Source organism: Quercus suber, unplaced genomic scaffold, assembly GCF_002906115.3.
Source record: "Quercus suber isolate HL8 unplaced genomic scaffold, Cork oak 2.0 scaffold_63, whole genome shotgun sequence".
Taxonomy (NCBI): domain Eukaryota; kingdom Viridiplantae; phylum Streptophyta; class Magnoliopsida; order Fagales; family Fagaceae; genus Quercus; species Quercus suber.
In genome coordinates, this window is record NW_027069528.1 from 6919 (window position 1) to 26278 (window position 19360).

The following is a 19360-nucleotide window of genomic DNA, read 5'->3' on the forward strand; positions in this document are numbered from 1 at the left end:
AATTAAATACATGGGTTACAATGCCCGTGTAAATTTACACGAGTACTGTAATTCGTTGATAATTTTCTACAAGTTTACACGATTTTAAAAAGACTGATGTGGAGTGTTTTTGGTTCAAAATGTGTAAAAATGGTCAAAATGTGTATTTTACACATTTATAAAAGAGTTGATGTGAATACTCTTAGAGGACTAAAATAACAAAAACTGAAAGTTAGAAGATTAGTTTTAGATTTTTACCTTTACTTATTTACCAAATTACTGCACCGCAGTTAGTTTTACTTCCCAGTACCCGTTACGTTAAAAAAATAAAATTCAAACGTTGACCTGAATCTATCGGTGCACCCAATAACAATAAAACAAACTTTTATTGCCCTTCCCGAACCTTCACAAGCTAAAATCAAAACAAAACAAAAATTACCTTTTATATCAAAAAAAAAAAAAAACCTTTACGCCGGTGAGTTAATTTAAATCACACGGGGTCCCTATATCAAAATGCAAATAAAAAAAATCCAAGTCATGATGATAAACGGTCAGAAGTACAATAAGTAATAGCTAACCATGAAACTCTTATGCTGTTGCGTAGCACTGAAACCTGGCTCTCCTCTCCTCTACCTTCTCTCTTCTCCAACGACCTGAGCTTTCGTTCACGTTCACGCACAAACTACAAAGCCCACGGAGATCTCATCTCATCCAGCACTAGCACACAAGCTTCTTCTTCCTTCTTCAATGGCGATAGAGAGAGATAGATAATATTAGGGTTTTGGATCTATCACTCCGGACCGAGAGTGAGAGAGAGATGGACGTGGAGAGGTCTTCGCTGTGCAATTGCGTGGTGAACTTTCTGTTGGAGGAGAGGTATTTGTTGACGGCATTCGAGCTACTCCACGAGCTTCTAGACGATGGCCGTGACGCCCAGGCTATTCGTCTCAAGGAGTTCTTCTCCGATCCCTCTCAATTCCCTCCCGATCAGATCTCTCGCTTCAATACTCTTCGAGGTTCTCCCTCTTTCTCTTTCTCTTTCTCTTTATAGTTCCGTTTGGTTGCTGAGAAAATGTGAGAAATTAGGGATTCGTTTAATTTGAGATCTTGTAAGTTTGAAAAAGATTAATTTTGTTGTAATTTTGATGTGTACGATATTGGTTCATGTTTTACCGAGTTAGTGGTAGGATTTCAATTCTATTCCGAATTTTGGAACTCGAAATTGTGTCCGGTGAATTGTGGCATTGAGAAATTTGTGATACCAGGAGGCATTTTCACTTTTCGATTTTATGATTATGATATATAGAAAATTTTGGAAATGATCGATCAGTGAGAGTGAAATCTTGGATCTTAGTTCTTTGTTTCAATAGGAGTTACGAAGAAACCCCTATGAGGATCATATTAATGCGTGTAAGATAGGAAAATTTGAATTTAGGTTGAAATATTGGCTAGAAAAAACCAACAAAGAAATAAAGGAATCTGCAGGATAGTAAGAATGTTCTTTGGCATTGATTGCTATACATTAGGAAGGATTGCATGACATTGTTTGATAATGCAATAAAAAATATGGGTTCATTGAATGGGGGGGCAATGGTGCTATTGAATGGAAGGTGATGGTCAGAGGTGAAGAAATTAAGAGGCTCAACATCTTGTTCTTTCTTGGCTAGTCTGCGTGAACTGTGAAGCAATTGAGGATTATGTTTGTGAAGGGGAAAAGGATAACAGAGTATAATGGAGGCGTGTGAGCCTGAACACCTGTGATCTAAAGAAACATATCAAATACGCATATTTTGGAGAGAATGACCTCAATTTTGAGGTACAAGAGGTGTTTGGTTACAGACTTTATATTATCCCACTGAGATGGCACCTGTATCTTTTGTCTTTGGTGCTGTGGGTTTTATTTTTTATAATGCACTGGCGATGCATAGATGGCTAGTCATGTCAATATGTGCACATTATTTGCATTTACCTATGTGCAGCTAGCATTTTCCATCTAAAAAGGGTAAAAGAATTATTTTTCTGATGACGTTAGTATGTTAATTTGTTAATTGTAATATTTAATCATGGTTTTCATTCCTTTTTTGGGTTTATCAAAAATTATAATTTTATGATGCAAATAAATGCACTTGTAAGTGGTTTCAGTCTGTGCCTGAATCACGCATTACAACAACAACAATCCCAAGCCTTAATCCCAAAATTTGGGGTTGGCTCCTCAACATATTAGTTAGGGTTGACCGCATGTATTTTGTTTCTCCATTTAATTCTCTCTGAAGTCATACTCTTTGTTACTTCCTTAATTTTTTTTTTTTTTTTTTATTTACTTCTACTAATGTTATTTTGGGTCTTCCTCTACCTTTTTACATTCCCTCAATTTGGATCAACTCACTCTTTCTTACCGGTGCATTAATCGCTCTCCTTTGAACATTACCAAAACCTGAATTACACATTGAATTACCAAATTTAATTTTATAGCTTTTCCTTGAATTTAAAACATAACTGATTTTGTTTAATTTCTCTTTCCTTCTTGTAATGCAGTTGCAGACCCTCAAAGTTTGCTGGAAGAGAAAGAATCACTAGAAGAAAAATTAGCAATTAGTGAATATGAGCTTCGTTTAGCCCAAGAGGACATTTTGAAATTGAAGGCTGAATTACAGAAGAAAATGGAAGTCCCTCTGGATAAATTGAATGGTAATTTCTCCTGTGTTCGAGGTTTCAAATGATATCATTTTGAGCATTCATCTTATTTACATGACAGATCTTCCTGTATGCTGTTTGAAAATGTATGGTTTGTTGGTTAATATACTGCATGGGCACTGCATTCTATCTGAGACAGTTGATGCTTTTTAGTAACTTAATCAATGAAGCCATATGTTTACAATGAGCTACCAAAAATATGTAGGTGCATCAGTTGTGAGCTTATTACAAAAAATAATGAAGACTCCTCTATTTTTGCTCTTCTTACAAATTGAAATAAAGGAATTGACAACCATTTTTATGTTTATATTCTGGAATTCAATTTTACACTCCAATCTTTGTGCCCTTGTTAGCATTAGTCACTGTTTTGAAAACCACACCTGACTGTCCATTCCGACCGGGTTAACTGTCAACTGGCCCAATTTCTGTCTTTTTATCATTTAGAACTGTGCAATTTGAATTTATAAGGCAAACTGTGTAAACTGCTGTTCAACCGGTTTGGGGAACTGGTGGTTAAACCAGGTTGGAGAAGCTACTTCCTTCACAAAAAATAAGTGCGGCTGTCAAAATTCGAACACCTACATAGTAGGTTCCAATCATTAAATTAATAAGCAGCCATTAAGCTACGACAGCTTCTTGTCACAATGGATTACAAAAATTTATATATATTCAATTCAAAAGGATTAGATATTTAAAAATTGCTAATCAATATGATACATATCATTAAAAATAAACAAACTTTATATTAATTCTTTTATAACTAATATATTTATAGTTTTTCATTATGTGATTTTATTGTAATTATCCCTCTCTAAAGGATTAACTATAATCTTAACATTAATTTTTTTTTTTTCATTTATACTTTATTATCTTATGTTTTTCTTGTATAAGTTTTAAAATATTTTAAAATAATTTAAATTTCTATAGATATATTTGAATCAAAGTTATTAATTTATCCAAATGTATTCTGTTAATTTGTATTTTAGTTAATGTTAAATTAATTATGATATCATTGTGGTTGAACCTCTGGTCGGACCCTGGCCTGACCTTATAACCTTGAACCTCCATTTTCCAGTTCTTAAAAAGGTCCAGTTTTTAAAATCTTGCCATTAATTGATCATGTTTTTTTTTGTTTAAACTATTAGTGCAACAGTAATAGTGGCAAATTAAAGATTCTGTATGAATGTAATGAGGCACATTCAGGATTTACTATCATTTTAAGAATTCTTTATACCTTGGATTCTTTTGTAGAGTCAAATAAAGATGCTTCTGTAAATCAAGGATCAGAATTTCAGCGGCAAAAGAGGGAAGCTTCCTTCTCTGATTTGGGCCCGTTGAAGGATAACGAGCGTCGTGATCTTAACTGTGCTGTAAAGGAGTATTTGCTTATAGCAGGGTATCGGCTCACTGCAATGACATTCTATGAAGAGGTATTCAAAACAATGCTGTCTCTCTCTCTCTCGCAGTTTGAATGACTTTTTTATTTTTATTGAGATATGTCTATCTGCTTTATTTTTCTGCTTGTTTTCTTCTAAATTCCTTAGTTTTTCTTCATGACCTACCTGTTTAAGTTACAATTAGAATTTAGAAGGCTGAATCAATCAACTGTAAATAAATGCAGTTGCATTTACTGGCTTTCTTGTCTGCCTGGTCGGAAAAAACATGATGCATTACATATATGTGTTTCTGTGTTTTTAAAAATATAGCATAACTCAAGGTTACCTAGAACATTGTATACTTGCCCTTGTGGTAGTAATATAGGGATTTGGTACACTCCTATACCCAGTATGAAATACATTGAGGCTAAGCTCGGTTCACTGTTTGTGGTCTTCGTTTGCATTAGAATGTACGTGATTCTCAGAAGCTGATTGCACTAGAAAGGGCATCGAAACTTTATCCTTAATTGTTGTCTTTATTGATTTTGACTTGTTTGCTGTCCCATTACAGATGAAACCTCTAATCATGTTATATATGTATGATTTTCACTTAATTGTGTATCTAATCTTAAAACATTATCATAACCTTACCTGACAATATTTTCACTTCAGGTTACAGATCAGAACCTAGAGGTTTGGCAGAAGACAGCTGCATGTGTACCAGATGCCTTACGTCATTATTATTATCAGTATCTTTCATCAACTACAGAGGCTGCTGAGGTATTTCCTGAGACGTTTAGGCAAGTTGCTTCTTATGTATACTCAAAAGAGTTCTAGTACCATTCTTAGTCCTTTTTAGTGTTTAAAGTTATTTCCTTTTACCAAGCTCACCCGTCTTTTTAAAAGAACACCAACGCCTTTGCAACCCACTTTCACTTTCTTACTGCCGATCTATGTAGTGCTTGATGCATATTATACCACTAAGTGGAATATAAGTATGTTAACGTATGGACTTGAACTTCAGATGATTGCATCAGTATAAAACTTTTTTATTAAATGTACTAAGTACCATTTACTTGGAGCACATGAGTAACTTTTGCCTCCACATTCTTGTTTGACACAAGAATGTAGAATTTGACCTGAAAGTGCACATATACATCAATTTATCAATTCACGATTGTGATATAATGTGTCAAGATTTGGCTCTTAATCTGTTAATCACCATTCCTAAAATTGGAATTCTCTCACTAGATTAGTAATCTCAATATGTAAATCAGATCTATTACTCTACTCACAGCCTTCTTATTTTTAGAGTTGTGGATTTTGCTTATTTGTTCTTTACTTTCCATTTTTCCAATTGCCAATTTTCTCCTTTTCTAAATTTTCTTTTGAGTGAGACATTATTTTAATAGATACTTGATATCAATGTTGTAGATGCATAGTTTGATTCATTTGATGTATCTTGAAACTCTTTGTTTTTTGTTTGCTCTGAACTGCACATAAATAGCTACGTATCTTGTGCTGCAGGAGAAAATTGCCATGCTTCGAGAAAATGAGTCATTACAAAAAGAAAATGAGAGGCTTAATCTTGAAAAGGAGAGCTTACAGAAGAACAAAGATTTGGCTGATGGACAAATAAGTGCATTAACTAGATCCTTAGAAGCTCTTCAGAAGGATCTTAAAGACAAAGAGAATCTGGTACTTCTCCCTTACTGCCCTTAATCTTTTAGAACAGCTGTGAAATCAACATTCATACTTGACTATGCAATAAAATATTCTAATATTTCTTGACTTTCAGGTACAAGATTTGAAGCAATCCTTGGAGCAACAAAGGAAGGAACTCAATGGTTGTAGATCTGAAATCACTGCTCTGAAAATGCATATAGAAGGATCTTGTTCAGGAAGGAATTTCCTAGCTAATGATGTTGAACATGTCCAGTCACAGCCTTTAGAAAAATACAAGGAAGAAATAAAATCACTACAGATGGAAATAGAAAGTTTAAAAGCAAAAAGCATGAATGCTCTTGATTCTGTATATCCTGTCAAATCTGAAAATGAATTTGCGCAGACAGAAGAGAAAGTTGTTGAGATACTTGAAGATAAAAGTATAATATCTCATCCAGTTGATGCAGGAGTGGTAGACCATAATGTTTCTGAATTACAGGCCACTCAAAGTTTTAATGACAACACAGATAAACCTGAGGAAATTTCACAGGAGTTGTTAATGAGTCATTTGAATGATGATAATCCTTCTGAAAACATTGGAAATGTTTCCAAACAAAATGGTGAACCACAATCAGAAGAAAGAAGACTCCTAAAATCAGACAATTTATCTGGTGAAGCTGTTTCTGATAATATGGCAAGTACATTTTACTCTTGCTTGGGGAAATATAATAGCCTGCACAGGAATCTGCCAGAAGCTTTTTCTTCTGTAGGGGGTTGGGATGGGGTTCTTATTGAGGCAACTTTGTGGTGGTATATTAATGTTCTTTATGGGGGACTCCATTAAATACAAAACTTCTTAAAGTTCAATTTCAAATCTTTGAATACCCATCCCCCTCCCCTGCCCCCAAGCCTAAAAAGAAAAAAAGGAAAAAGAAAAGAGAAGTCTGATTTGCATGTGCTTGTGTGGTAGAATTTTATTTAACTCCATATCTGACATATGGTTATACTTGGACAGGGCTTAGGAACCATACAGATCTTGGCAGATGCCTTGCCTAAGATTGTACCTTATGTCTTGATCAACCACCGTGAGGTTTGCTTTTAAGCAATTTTTTTAACGTATCATTTATCTCAGGAGTTTTCTTATCAAATATTCTATTTGTGATGTATTGGTGTTATTAACCTACAGGAGCTTCTTCCCCTGATAATGTGTGCGATTGAGCGCCATCCAGATAGCAGCACTAGAGATTCCTTGACCCACACATTGTTTAATCTAATCAAACGCCCCGATGAGCAACAGAGACGAATTATAATGGATGTAGGTCATTCTTTGAAGAATGAAATTTGTGTTGTTAGTCAGATCTATGGTTATAATCATTATGTTTAATCTTTTCAACTCTATATCAGGCATGCGTTAGCCTTGCTAAGAATGTTGGTGAGATGAGAACTGAAACAGAATTGCTTCCCCAGTGCTGGGAACAAGTAAATCTTTTCAACTATACCATTCTGTTTTTTACCTCAAGAAATAGGTACTCATTCTTTTGGATTAATGTATTGCAGATAAATCACATGTATGAGGAACGTAGGTTGCTTGTTGCTCAATCATGTGGATTGCTTGCAGAATTTGTCCGGCCTGAGATTCGTGATTCTCTTATTTTGTCTATTGTGCAACAATTGATAGAAGATTCTGCAACTGTTGTCCGGGAGGCTGCTGCTCATAATCTGGCCTTGCTGCTTCCGCTCTTTCCGAATGTGGACAAATATTTCAAGGTCAGCCTCACTAAATATGCTTCGAGGCTCATGGAGAAGAATTCTGACTTGACAGGATTGGCTGCAATGTAAGCTCTAGAACAGGTTGATGACACATGGTCTAGGGAATGGAGCCTTTTCCGCTTACCGTAATATGATGCGAATGTTATCTTTTCTTCATTATTTTACATTTTTTTTTTTTTGAAAAAGAAAAAGAAAAAAAAATGACCGAGAAGTTTCTCCAATATATATATTTTTTGTTGATAGGTGGAGGAGCTCATGTTCCAATTGGTCTGTGATCCTTCCGGAGTAGTGGTGGAAACTACACTCAAAGAATTGCTTCCTGCAGTGATAAATTGGGGAAACAAATTGGACCACATTTTGAGAGTTTTACTCTCTCACATCTTGAGCTCTGCTCAGGTATGCTTCTTTTTACCATTGATTATTCACTTGTTGATGAGAACTATTGCATCATTGCTTTATAATCCTTTTTCTCTTGTATATATCTAATATCGCAGCGCTGTCCACCTCTTTCGGGGGTTGAAGGGTCTGTGGAGTCACATCTTCGTGTTTTAGGAGAACGAGAGCGCTGGAATGTTGACGTTTTACTAAGAATGCTCATAGAATTGCTTCCTTATGTGCACCAGAAAGCAGTTGAGACATGCCCATTTTCTTCCGTTCCTGAAACAATGGGCAAACAATTTTCAACCTCCTTGCTTGAGTTGTATGCGGGGTAAGCTCTGGTTTTCCCCTATTATTTGTTTCTGTTAAATACATTTTCCTCCTTTCCATTTGATACCAAACCTTTTTTCTTGAGATAATATCATCATTTCATTTGATAGCCTAGAGTTTCCTCCATTATTACTTCTGAGTTATTTTAATATATGACTAGGGGACATGTTGAATGGCCTGCATTTGAATGGATGCATGTCGACTGCCTTCCTGATTTGATTCAGCTTGCGTGTTTGTTACCTCAGAAAGAAGATAGTTTACGAAATCGAACTACAAAGGTAACAATGTCTACTCTTCAAAGCTGTTCATGTTTGTATTTTGCTGAAATAAACTAAATAGGAACATTTACACATCATTTGATTGTATGTTCATTAATTTCTCAAGTATGGCTTGTCAAAATTAATAAACTATGATCAGATTAGTGTTCTTCAGTTGTTGCTGATCTACATATTGCTAATGCAGTTTTTGCTGGCTCTATCTGAACATCTTGGGGATTCGTATCTTACACATATAATGCTGCCTGTATTCTTGGTAGCCGTTGGGGATAATGCTGATTTGACATTTTTCCCTTCCACCATCCAATCTAGAATAAACGGTATTGGATCTTAACCTGTTCTGTTCTTTCACATCATTGCAAGATCTTTGACTATTGCTTTATTACAGGATTGAGGCCAAGAACTGCTGTGGCCGAGAAACTAGCTACTCTGTGTGTCCTACCACTACTCTTGGCAGGTGTTCTGGGTGCTCCTAACAAGCATGGACAATTAGCAGAGTACTTAAGAAAGTTGTTAGTTGAAGGTAGCATGAAGGAAAGTCAGCCAACAAAGCGTAATGAGATTGTTGATGCTGTCCGTTTCCTCTGGTTCGTATATCAGCATAACTTTCAGTGTGGATTGTTTGTTATTCATTGTTTGACTGATAGGTTTTTCTGTAATGCAGCACATTTGAAGAACATCATGGTATGATATTTAATATTCTATGGGAAATGGTTGTCAGCTCCAACGTAAATATGAAAATCAGTGCTGCCAATTTGTTGAAAGCCATTGTAAGTACCCACTTTGTGAAATCGTAATTTTCAGTTGCAACTGAATTAAGATTAGGACTTATAAAATTATGGTGTTTGATAGGTACCATATAACGATGCAAAAGTTGCTTCTACTCATGTTTTGCCTGCCCTAATTACTTTGGGCTCTGACCAAAACCTGAATGTGAAGTATGCAAGCATAGATGCATTTGGAGCTGTGGCCCAGCATTTTAAAAACGATATGGTATGATTTGTTTTGGCTCTTCAGTTGACATTAGTGTTTTTGATGGAGTAGTATGCATATGGCTGATCAAACCCTACACATCCTAGATTGTTGATAAGATACGTGTACAAATGGATGCTTTTCTTGAAGATGGATCTCATGAAGCTACTGTTGCTGTGGTTCGTGCATTGGTGGTTGCTGTACCACATACAACGGAAAGATTACGAGATTATATCCTTAACCTTCTTCATTAAAAGATTATTTTTGGATCATTCAATGTTATTTAGTATGTGTTTGGATTGAGAGTCTGCGTTCGCGTTTCCTTCTTTTTTTATTTTATTTTTATTTTTTTTTTTTTTATGCATGTGTTTCACTGTTTTAGGAGACAGAGCATTGTTCATGCATTGTTCACGGGACCCACAACTATTTTATTAAAAAAAAATATTAAAAATGGGTCACATGACACTATTCACACATTTAAAAATTATTTTGCTATAGTGTTTTTAGTTTTCAGTTTTCAGCAAAGTAAGCTGTATCCAAACGGATCTTTAGTCTATAACTTTTCCTAGTTGGCTCTTAAAATCAAGTCACCAGATTACACTGTTCATTTCTTTAACATGGTATACATCTTTTGTCCAAGATTTTCCAGCTCTCAGCTACGCCAACTTCTGCAAGTGATGTGATGCGCCGCCGCGAAAAAGCCAATGCATTTTGTGAGGCAATCCGTGCTCTAGATACTACAGGTTTTTCCTTATTTATTTATTTTTGGCAAACTATGTCCTTTTTATTTCCTTTACCTTCATACTTTGGAAATATATTTCTAGTCATGAACTTCAACTCAAGGTGGATTGCAAATGGTATTAGAAATATGCTTTAGTGATATGGTTGCTCTGTAGAAGTTAGTTGAGCATCCATGTTTTATTGGTTTATTTATTTGTGTTTTTGTTGGTTGTTTGAGCAAGCATCTAGCTCAAATATCACTTTCTCCTCCCATAAGGGATGGAGGGTGAAGTCGTGGGTTTAAGACCTAATGGGTGCATGTGTAACTTGCCTGTCAAAAAAGGATACTGAAGTGACTAGTTTATCCGAAATCACATTTGGTTGTCAATTAGCTTTTTTGTGATGGGAAAGAATCCCCTCCTATTCTTCCAATTTTAATTCAGACATAAGACATTTTGAAAATTATCCAATGGTCTTAAAAACCCCATGTAAAACCACACAAAATCAAATAAAATTCACGTGTCTAACATTTAGGCTCTGTTTGGTTGGAAGGATGAAAAAGTGGGAAGAATTGAAAATATTTGGATGATAGAAAATATTTTTATTTTCACCATGTGTACTTGGTAGGGAGGATGGAAAAATGGAAGGATAGAGAGTAAATTTCTATTATGCTCTTATTATCAAAAGTAGAAGTGTGGAAGAGTGGGGATAATTTTGTACTTTTTCCTCATTGTCATTTTCTCTCCTCTTTTCTTCCCAATTTGGAAGGGGAAAAAATGGTGGGCCCAGGTGGAAAATTCCATCCAATCCCATTCTATTTCCTCTTCCTTTTCATCCAACCGAACAATGGAAAATCATATTTCCCTCTCCATTTTCCTTCCCCATTTTCCATCTTCTCTCTTTTCAACCCAACCAAACATATTATTAGCTAAAAATTGGAGGGAATTATGTGAGGGGATCTTATCCCTACTTTTGGCTAAACATACTATCTTAATGTATTAAATTATACTGAATTGTTTATATGATGTGGATACAAATTAAGGTAAAGTATAACAAAGTTGCAGTGCTCAATTATTACATACCCAAAGCCATATTTCTTTTTGCTGGGCTTTTTGAATGGGTGTTTGACGTAGGACAATCACACTATTTCAATGGAGCAATTAAACAACAATAGAACAAAATGATAAACCCTAGGAGTCAGTACCTAAGGGCTGCTTGGAGTCAGCACCAAGTAAAACTGGAGTCGGCACCAGTGTAAAGAAAACACGTTTTTTTAATAATTTTTAAAAGCTGTCTTACAATAATCAGAAAAAGTGCTTAAATAGCTAACAATAAAATGCATAAAGAAACTCTAATTATTAAATGCTCAGGCTTGCTTAATCTCAAGCCCAATAACTAATAGGCTCTATCCATAAGATCACAGGTTGGGCCGTTTTCTTTTTCCTCTTCCTCCCATACATGCGTATAATTGGGGGCTTGTACCTCGTGTCTGCATCAACTTCCCTCGGGTGAGAAGAACTCGACCCCGTCGAGTGGAAATCTGAAGAGCTCTGATAGTACTCCATCAAGTCAGGATCCAGTTGTTGTAGCTCATCTCGAGTAATCTATGTGCAATCAGAATTTGGTCGCCCTCGCCACTGAACTATGAAACGGTGAACTCCTCCATCCCTAGTAGAAACAATCTGCTCATCTAAAATAGCATCAATAGATTCTTTATGTGCATAGGGTAGATTTAAGGGTAAAGGTGTAGGAATAGGGGCATCAATAAGATCAAGCAAAGACTCGTCAAAAGGGGTATCAAGAATAACTGTGGGGCTTTTACAAGCAACTAGATCCTCAATATTAAAGGAGGAGTTAATACCATAATCATGAGAAAGGTCAATGACATATGTATTTGGGCCCATTCGTTTCAATACTTTTAATGGACCAGCACTACGAGCCTGCAATTTCTTAACGGTCCCAGAGGGAAACCGTTTAGGTCAAATCCGAATTATGACATAATCCCCTACTTGAAACTCTGTATAACGCCGATGAGTGTCAGCATGAAGTTTATATTGAGAATTACTTACCTGAATTCTCATTATGCAAATCATAAATATGTCATGTAAATGCCTCAGCAGACTCAAAAATCCTAACATGTGGGGACATGGGCAAAAGATCTATGGGCTTCCTAGGTGTATATCCATGTTACCTGAATTTATTTGCAAATCTTGTTATGCAAATCATAAATATTTCGTGTAAATGCCTCAGTAGACTAAAAAATCCTAACATGTGGGGACATGGGCAAAAGATCTAAGGGCTTCCTAGGTGTATATCCATGTACAACCTCAAAAGGACTAGCGCCTATAGACTTATTGACAGAGCTATTATATGCAAGTTGAACTATAGAAAGAATTGAATTCCAATTCCGATTGGCTTCACCCACTAGACACTGAAGGAGGTTGCCTAGACTATGATTAACCGCCTTAGTTTGACCATCAGTTTAAGAATGAAATGCTATGGAAAATTTCAATTTGGTGCCTACTAAATGCCACAAGGTCTTCCAAAAATAACTCATGAAGCAAACATCCCTATCAGACACTATGGTTTTGGTAAGACCATAAAGTTTGACAATCTTATCAAATTAGAGCTTTGCAATCCTAGAAGCATTAGAGGTCTTAGAACATGGTAGGAAATGAGCCATCTTAGAGAAGCGATCAACAACTACTAGACTACTAGAATGGAATCCTGCTTCCAAAAGGTGTGGGCCAAACCTAACACAAAGTCCATACTCACATCCTGCCACGGGCGATTTGGCACAGGTAGAGGCGTGTACAGGCCAGTGTTTTGCTTGTGATGTTTGGCTAGTTGACATGTATGACACTGACCAACTATCTTGGCAATGCCCTCTTAAGACTAGGCCAATAGAATTGGTGTTCCACTTCCTCAATTGTTTTGTCTCGGCCAAAATGACCTGCAAGGCCTCCCGCATGTATCTCCTAAACTAGAAAATCTCTTACTGAAGACCGAGGGATACATAACTTGTTGGCTTTGAACAAGTAACTATCTTGAAGGGTATAATCGTCTAGGACTGGCCATGGGGCATTACTTAGGCTAGTGTAGAGCTCCCCAAAATCTGGGCATGACTCATAATTATCCTTGAGTCGTTTAAACCTAGTAATCTTAACACTCATGACAGATAGCAAAGACACCCTTCGACTTAGTGCATTAGCAGCCCTATTCTCAACTTCCGCTCTATGTTTCACCACAAAGTAGTAGCATTGCAGAAATTCAACCCAACTAAAGTTCCACAAGAAACTTTATATGGGTTAGGGTGTGGGGTCAATTTTAAGCCTAGGCAGGAAACAACGTTAGAGGACACCGCATTAATGCAACTCCGCTATTTATAATAATCTTGCAAGATTTGTCTCCACACTTGGTGTAAGTTTGGAAGATGGCACTCCTTCGCCAATCATCAGTGTCTCTTTGCTCTGCCAAAGCACACCTTACTACATTCACTCTAGGGACACCAAAGTCCTTGAAGTCATCAGACCTGGGGAGAGATGGCTCTAATAAAAGTCAAATTCCAATAAGCTCTACAATTAATAAAGAGAATCAGATATTTCAAAGAAATTGGGTTGTTTTTTTTTTTTTTTTGGAATTTTAGAATGAGTATTGAAGGAAAACACAAATAATAAAATAGCCAACTTGAGCACAAAATGGGTAGGCCATTGGTGTATGGTGGAATATGCCCATAAAAAATATAAAAATAATATTTTTTTAATGAGACAAAATTGAATCCACCAAAAAGAGAGTAAGAATTGTACCCTTGTCAGTGGCCAACTTACTGCACTTGATAGTCACGAGCTTGGCTCCTCAATTGAGTGGGTTTAATTGGACAAAGTGAATCTGTGAAAATGCAATTTAAGGGCCCATACGTGCAATGGGCTGGCAGCTTTTCTTTTCTTTTCTTTTCTTTTGATTTTTTTTTTTAATGAAAAAAATAATAAAATACAGTACACAGACTTATAAAAAAAAAGAGCTACGGACTGAAAAGGGACTATAGAAACTAAAGAAATAAGCAACAGACTTAGAACTGAAGAAAAAAAAAATCTCTGCGATGAGTCTTCTGCCGATGTAGGGGACTGACGCCTGGTGGCAACGTGAAGGAGGCGTAGGCAGTGGCAGGTGGCTGCTTGTCTTGGATCTTGGCAATGGTAGTGGTTCGTCAATCTTAGTAGCTGTTCGTCAATCTCAGTAGCGGCAATTGCTTTTTAATCTCAGCAGCGGTGGTTTGACAATGGGTTTCGACAGCTGGGTCTTGTGGCGATGAGTGTTGATTTGTGGGTTCCGACGGCTAGTGGCTGATGGGCTTGCGTGAGTCACCTTCTTTTTGTTTTGTTTTTTGGTGGTTTGTGGGTTGTGGGTTCAGTGATCAGAGGCGGGCATGGATGGTGGTCACCGACTTGGGAGGTGTTGCTGGCTTCTCTGTTGGCTTCAGGGTGCAAAACTCATATGGGGCTTAGGGGAATATACGGATTGCAGGGGTTGGTTTGGGCTTGTTCAAGATCTCATGGGGCAAAAACTTGAAAGATACTGTCATATTGGCTGGCTTGCTCTTTTGATGGTTTTGCTTTCAAGTGGTTGTCTACGGTTGTGTTGTATGGACCGGAAGTCTACTCTGATACCAAAACTGATGTAGGACAACCACACTATTTCAATGGACCAATTAAATAACAATAGAATAAAAGGATAAACCCTAGGAGTCAGCACATAAGGGTTGCTTGGAGTCAGCACCAAGCAAAACTAGAGTCGGCACCAGTGTAAAGAAAACATGTTTTTTTAATAATTCTCAAAAGTTGTCTTACAATAATCAGAAAAAGTGCTTAAATAGCTAACAATAAAATGNTTGGTTGTTTTTTTTTTTTTTTTTTTTTTGGAATTTTAGAATGAGTATTGAAGGAAAACACAAATAATAAAATAGCCAACTTGAGCACAAAATGGGTAGGCCATTGGTGTATGGTGGAATATGCTCATAAAAAATATAAAAATTATATTTTTTTAATGAGACAAAATTGAATCCACCAAAAAGAGAGTAAGAATTGTACCCTTGTCAGTGGCCAACTTACTGCACTTGATAGTCACAGGCTTGGCTCCTCAATCGAGTGGGTTTAATTGGACAAAGTGAATCTGTGAAAATGCAATTTAAGGGCCCATACGTGCAATGGGCTGGCAGCTTTTCTTTTCTTTTCTTTTGATTTTTTTTTTAATGAAAAAAATAATAAAATACAGTACACATACTTATAAAAAAAAAAAGCTACGGACTGAAAAGGGACTATAGAAACTAAAGAAATAAGCAACGGACTTAGAACTGAAGAAAAAAAAAATTCTCTGCGATGAGTCTTCTGCCGGTGTAGGGGACTGACGCCTGGTGGCAACGTGAAGGAGGCGTAGGCAGTGGCAAGTGGCTGCTTGTCTTGGATCTTGGCAATGGTAGTGGTTCGTCAATCTTAGTAGCTGTTCGTCAATCTCAGTAGCGGCAATTGCTTTTTAATCTCAGCAGCGGTGGTTTGACAATGGGTTTCGACAGCTGGGTCTTGTGGCGATGAGTGTTGATTTGTGGGTTCCGACGGCTAGTGGCTGATGGGCTTGCGTGAGTCACCTTCTTTTTGTTTTGTTTTTTGGTGGTTTGTGGGTTGTGGGTTCAGTGATCAGAGGCGGGCATGGATGGTGGTCACCGACTTGGGAGGTGTTGCTGGCTTCTCTGTTGGCTTCAGGGTGCAAAACTCATATGGGGCTTAGGGGAATATACGGATTGCAGGGGTTGGTTTGGGCTTGTTCAAGATCTCATGGGGCAAAAACTTGAAAGGTACTGTCATATTGGCTGGCTTGCTCTTTTGATGGTTTTGCTTTCAAGTGGTTGTCTACGGTTGTGTTGTATGGACCGGAAGTCTACTTTGATACCAAAACTGATGTAGGACAACCACACTATTTCAATGGACCAATTAAATAACAATAGAATAAAAGGATAAACCCTAGGAGTCAGCACATAAGGGTTGCTTGGAGTCAGCACCAAGCAAAACTAGAGTCGGCACCAGTGTAAAGAAAACATGTTTTTTTAATAATTCTCAAAAGCTGTCTTACAATAATCAGAAAAAGTGCTTAAATAGCTAATAATAAAATGCATAAAAAAAACCCTAATTATTAAATGCTCGGACTTGCTTAATCTCAAGCCCAATAACTAATAGACTCCATCCATAAGGTTACAGGTTTGGACCGTCTTCTTTTTCCTCTTCCTCCCATGTATGCGTATAATTGGGGGATTGTACCTCGTGTCCGCACCAGTGTCATTTATGGTAGCTGTGTTTAGGCCTTTCATTTATAAAAGACAGCTGGCCAAGCATGCTTATTTTTATTCCTGTTGGTTGCTTTGGAAACTCAGAAGGTAAAGAAAAATGATTGGATTGAAAATCTTTATGTTCTTATGGCATTAGAAATGATGAACTCCCCAAAACTAAGCAAAAAGAAAACAAAAAAAACTAGTTTTAGTCTTGATTAGTGGCCCTTCTTGTTCTCTAGAGATCTGAATCATAAAAATATTACACAAATCTTAATTTTTTTGCTATTTTAACATTTTCTTAGCAACTCAGCAGATGAACCTTCTGTAGAAACAATTCGACTGATCCCTTTCTTTTAATAACAGCTGAACACATCAGCATTAGCACATGAAAACATGTCATTCTTATCTAAAATTTGAGTTATAGCACATCATTTTAAAGAACTAATGGAACGAAACACAGCACAGTGCTAACAGCTTCAGTCTTAGAAATTGCACCATCCATTGCAGGCATTCTTGCACTAACCAGAGCGTAATAGTGTATAAATTCTATTCTGCCATGGCATTTGGGCTTGGGCCTGGAGTTTGGAGTGTATATAGGCAAGAACGTATACATTTTAAAACCCCTGGCTTGTCCATTTTCAACGCATATGTGTTGGACGTGCAATGGACACTCCAGCATGCATGTCCTCATTGTGTTGGTAGGAGAAATATGTTTATTTTAAAAGAAAATTCCTTTGATTTTAAATATGTTTTTAAAGATTTTATAGTTATTTATTTTCAAAAAGCTTAAATAAATATAAGATATGCCTATGAATAAATAAAATATACCTGTGTGTGTGTGTATAATATTGTCATATTCCCACTATATTGTTTGCTAAACTTTCAAGAATTGCCGTGTTTGTCTGTGTTTCTTAGTATATAATATAGGTGAGTTAAGTGGTGTAAGGGTGAAGATTTTTTGAGGTCAGAGGGCTGTATTAAGAAATTGAATGGCTGAGTCAATGTCGTCATCATCATCAAACTCATTGTTGGAAAATCTTTGAGTGAATGTATAGGGCTACGCTTGGAACAAGGGGGAAAAACAATAAAAAAACTAAGTAACCAAGTGGTTCAGTGGTAGCATTAAAATTTTCCCCTTCAACAAATCAAAGCATTAGATTCAGTCTCTATCTTTTGGAAAAGAAAGAACAATCAATCTCAATCTTTTTCTGTTTTCAATCAATTAAAGGACCAGAGAAATTGATTTGACCTGGGGTTCCTCTTCTTCTCTTCCCAAAACAGTATCATACATCTTGCACCAACCTCACATCAACTTTGCATATATAACCATTTAGAAACAACCAAAGCAAAATCATAGGCAGTGACCATCTGGTTAGTGTGAGCATGCCTGCTATTAATTGCTGGATTTCTGAGATTCTACTCAGTAGTTTATCTTTGTGTTAGTGCTGTTAGTGTTTTGTGCTGTTATTTTTATTTTAAAAAGAAGTGTAACTAACTTCTAAATACAAATTGCGTGTTTTGATCTGAACTGTATGTGTGTCAACACTCACGTGTCGAGTCCTTATTCAAAGAAAAGGACATCTGTTAGATTGGAAGAAAATGCAGGCTGGACCCCTGTAGACTGCCGCCTTACAGTATGTAACCAAAATATGGTTTCCAACGGTTCTGAGGAATTGTGACATATTCTTATGGCACTGCTAATGAGTGACTATTATTTTTTCTTTTTCAAATGCTTTGTCAGTACCAGTTATCTATTTAAAATTTCTTGTTTCGTGTCTCACAGCTTCTATTCATGATATGTATGATGCTCAATTTTCATCTTTGCTTGTTACAGATCTTCCTGCAACTAGTGTTAGAGACTTCCTCCTACCTGCAATTCAGAACCTATTAAAAGACTCAGATGCACTGGATCCAGCACACAAGGAAGCCCTCGAAATCATGATGAAAGAAAGATCTGGTGGAACTTTTGAGACAATTAGTAAGGTGATGGGTGCTCATCTTGGGCTTGCCTCGTCTGTGAGCAGTTTCTTTGGTGAGGGTGGGCTGTTGGGCAAGAAAGAAAATGCAGAGCCACCGCCACCAGAGCCTGTTGAGTCTCCAAATCCAGTGTCACCCATGCCAGCAGACGACACTAGATTCATGCGTATCATGAGGGGCAATTTCACAGACATGCTTAGGAATAAAGCAAAGAGCCCAGAGGAAACTCAGAACCAATGAAGTTGGAATTTCCCCTATAGATGGCTATGGAGAGAATTTTTGTTTTTTAATCTCCTAATACGTCAGGTAAAGTGGTTGCTCCCTGTTTATGAGGTCGTGATTTGCTAAAAGACAAACTTCCTTTTATTACTTAATTCTTTTGTTGGTGTGTTTTTTAGGAAATATTCTTTTCTTTTGTTGGTTTCATAAGCAAAAGGAAATAGAAGAGAGACCAAAAAAAAAAAAGGAGGGGGGGAAGGAAGGGATTGATTTTTTTTCCTGCAATTTTTTTTAAAAAAAATGTTATTGTTCGTTATAGCACAAAATCGTATGAATTTGTCCAATCTTGGCATGTCCATGCTGCTTTGATCTTGAGCTTCTTGGCAATAGCATAAACACCATATTCACCAGCAGGCCTTCAGTATAAAATGTACTAGCAGGTTTCTTTGATAATTAATCTTTTTTTTTTTTTTTTGGCTGAATGAGAAGTAATCTAATGTTTTTTTTTTCTTGAAGATAAGTTTAAGCTGACACATTTGTATATCGCCTATGTTTATTCCTGGTCGGTATTTAAAAAATAAAAAGTTTGTTTTATTATTATTATTGTTATCAGTTTTCATGTTGTAATGATTACCTTGACAACGTCCAAAAGTAAAGTCAATGGCTAAAATCAAATCAAGCCTAAT

General features: G+C 36.6%; 1 protein-coding gene across 1 annotated transcript; it reads left to right on the plus strand.

The window, feature by feature from the left end:
• Window positions 1-538: 538 nt before the first annotated feature.
• On the plus strand, window positions 539-19127 carry LOC112024664 (uncharacterized). Its single transcript, XM_065772726.1, has 20 exons — window positions 539-995; window positions 2515-2667; window positions 3925-4103; window positions 4722-4829; window positions 5577-5747; window positions 5848-6408; window positions 6730-6804; window positions 6901-7029; window positions 7119-7193; window positions 7272-7481; window positions 7728-7880; window positions 7979-8193; window positions 8353-8470; window positions 8655-8787; window positions 8856-9054; window positions 9132-9237; window positions 9320-9460; window positions 9547-9670; window positions 10066-10182; window positions 18313-19127. Exons 1-20 carry the CDS (start codon window positions 797-799, stop codon window positions 18693-18695), a joined length of 3549 nt encoding a protein of 1182 aa, XP_065628798.1. The 5' UTR covers window positions 539-796; the 3' UTR covers window positions 18696-19127.
• The last annotated feature ends 233 nt before the right edge of the window (window positions 19128-19360 follow it).

Bases quoted from the DNA above. Each gene is read 5' to 3' on its own strand.
- LOC112024664 (XM_065772726.1), top strand. From the start codon at position 797: ATGGACGTGGAGAGGTCTTCGCTGTGCAATTGCGTGGTGAACTTTCTG. The intron at 7,482-7,727 runs GTCAGCCTCACT...TTTTGTTGATAG, and splicing joins ATGTGGACAAATATTTCAAG to GTGGAGGAGCTCATGTTCCA. The intron at 9,671-10,065 runs ATATCCTTAACC...AACATGGTATAC, and splicing joins AACGGAAAGATTACGAGATT to ATCTTTTGTCCAAGATTTTC.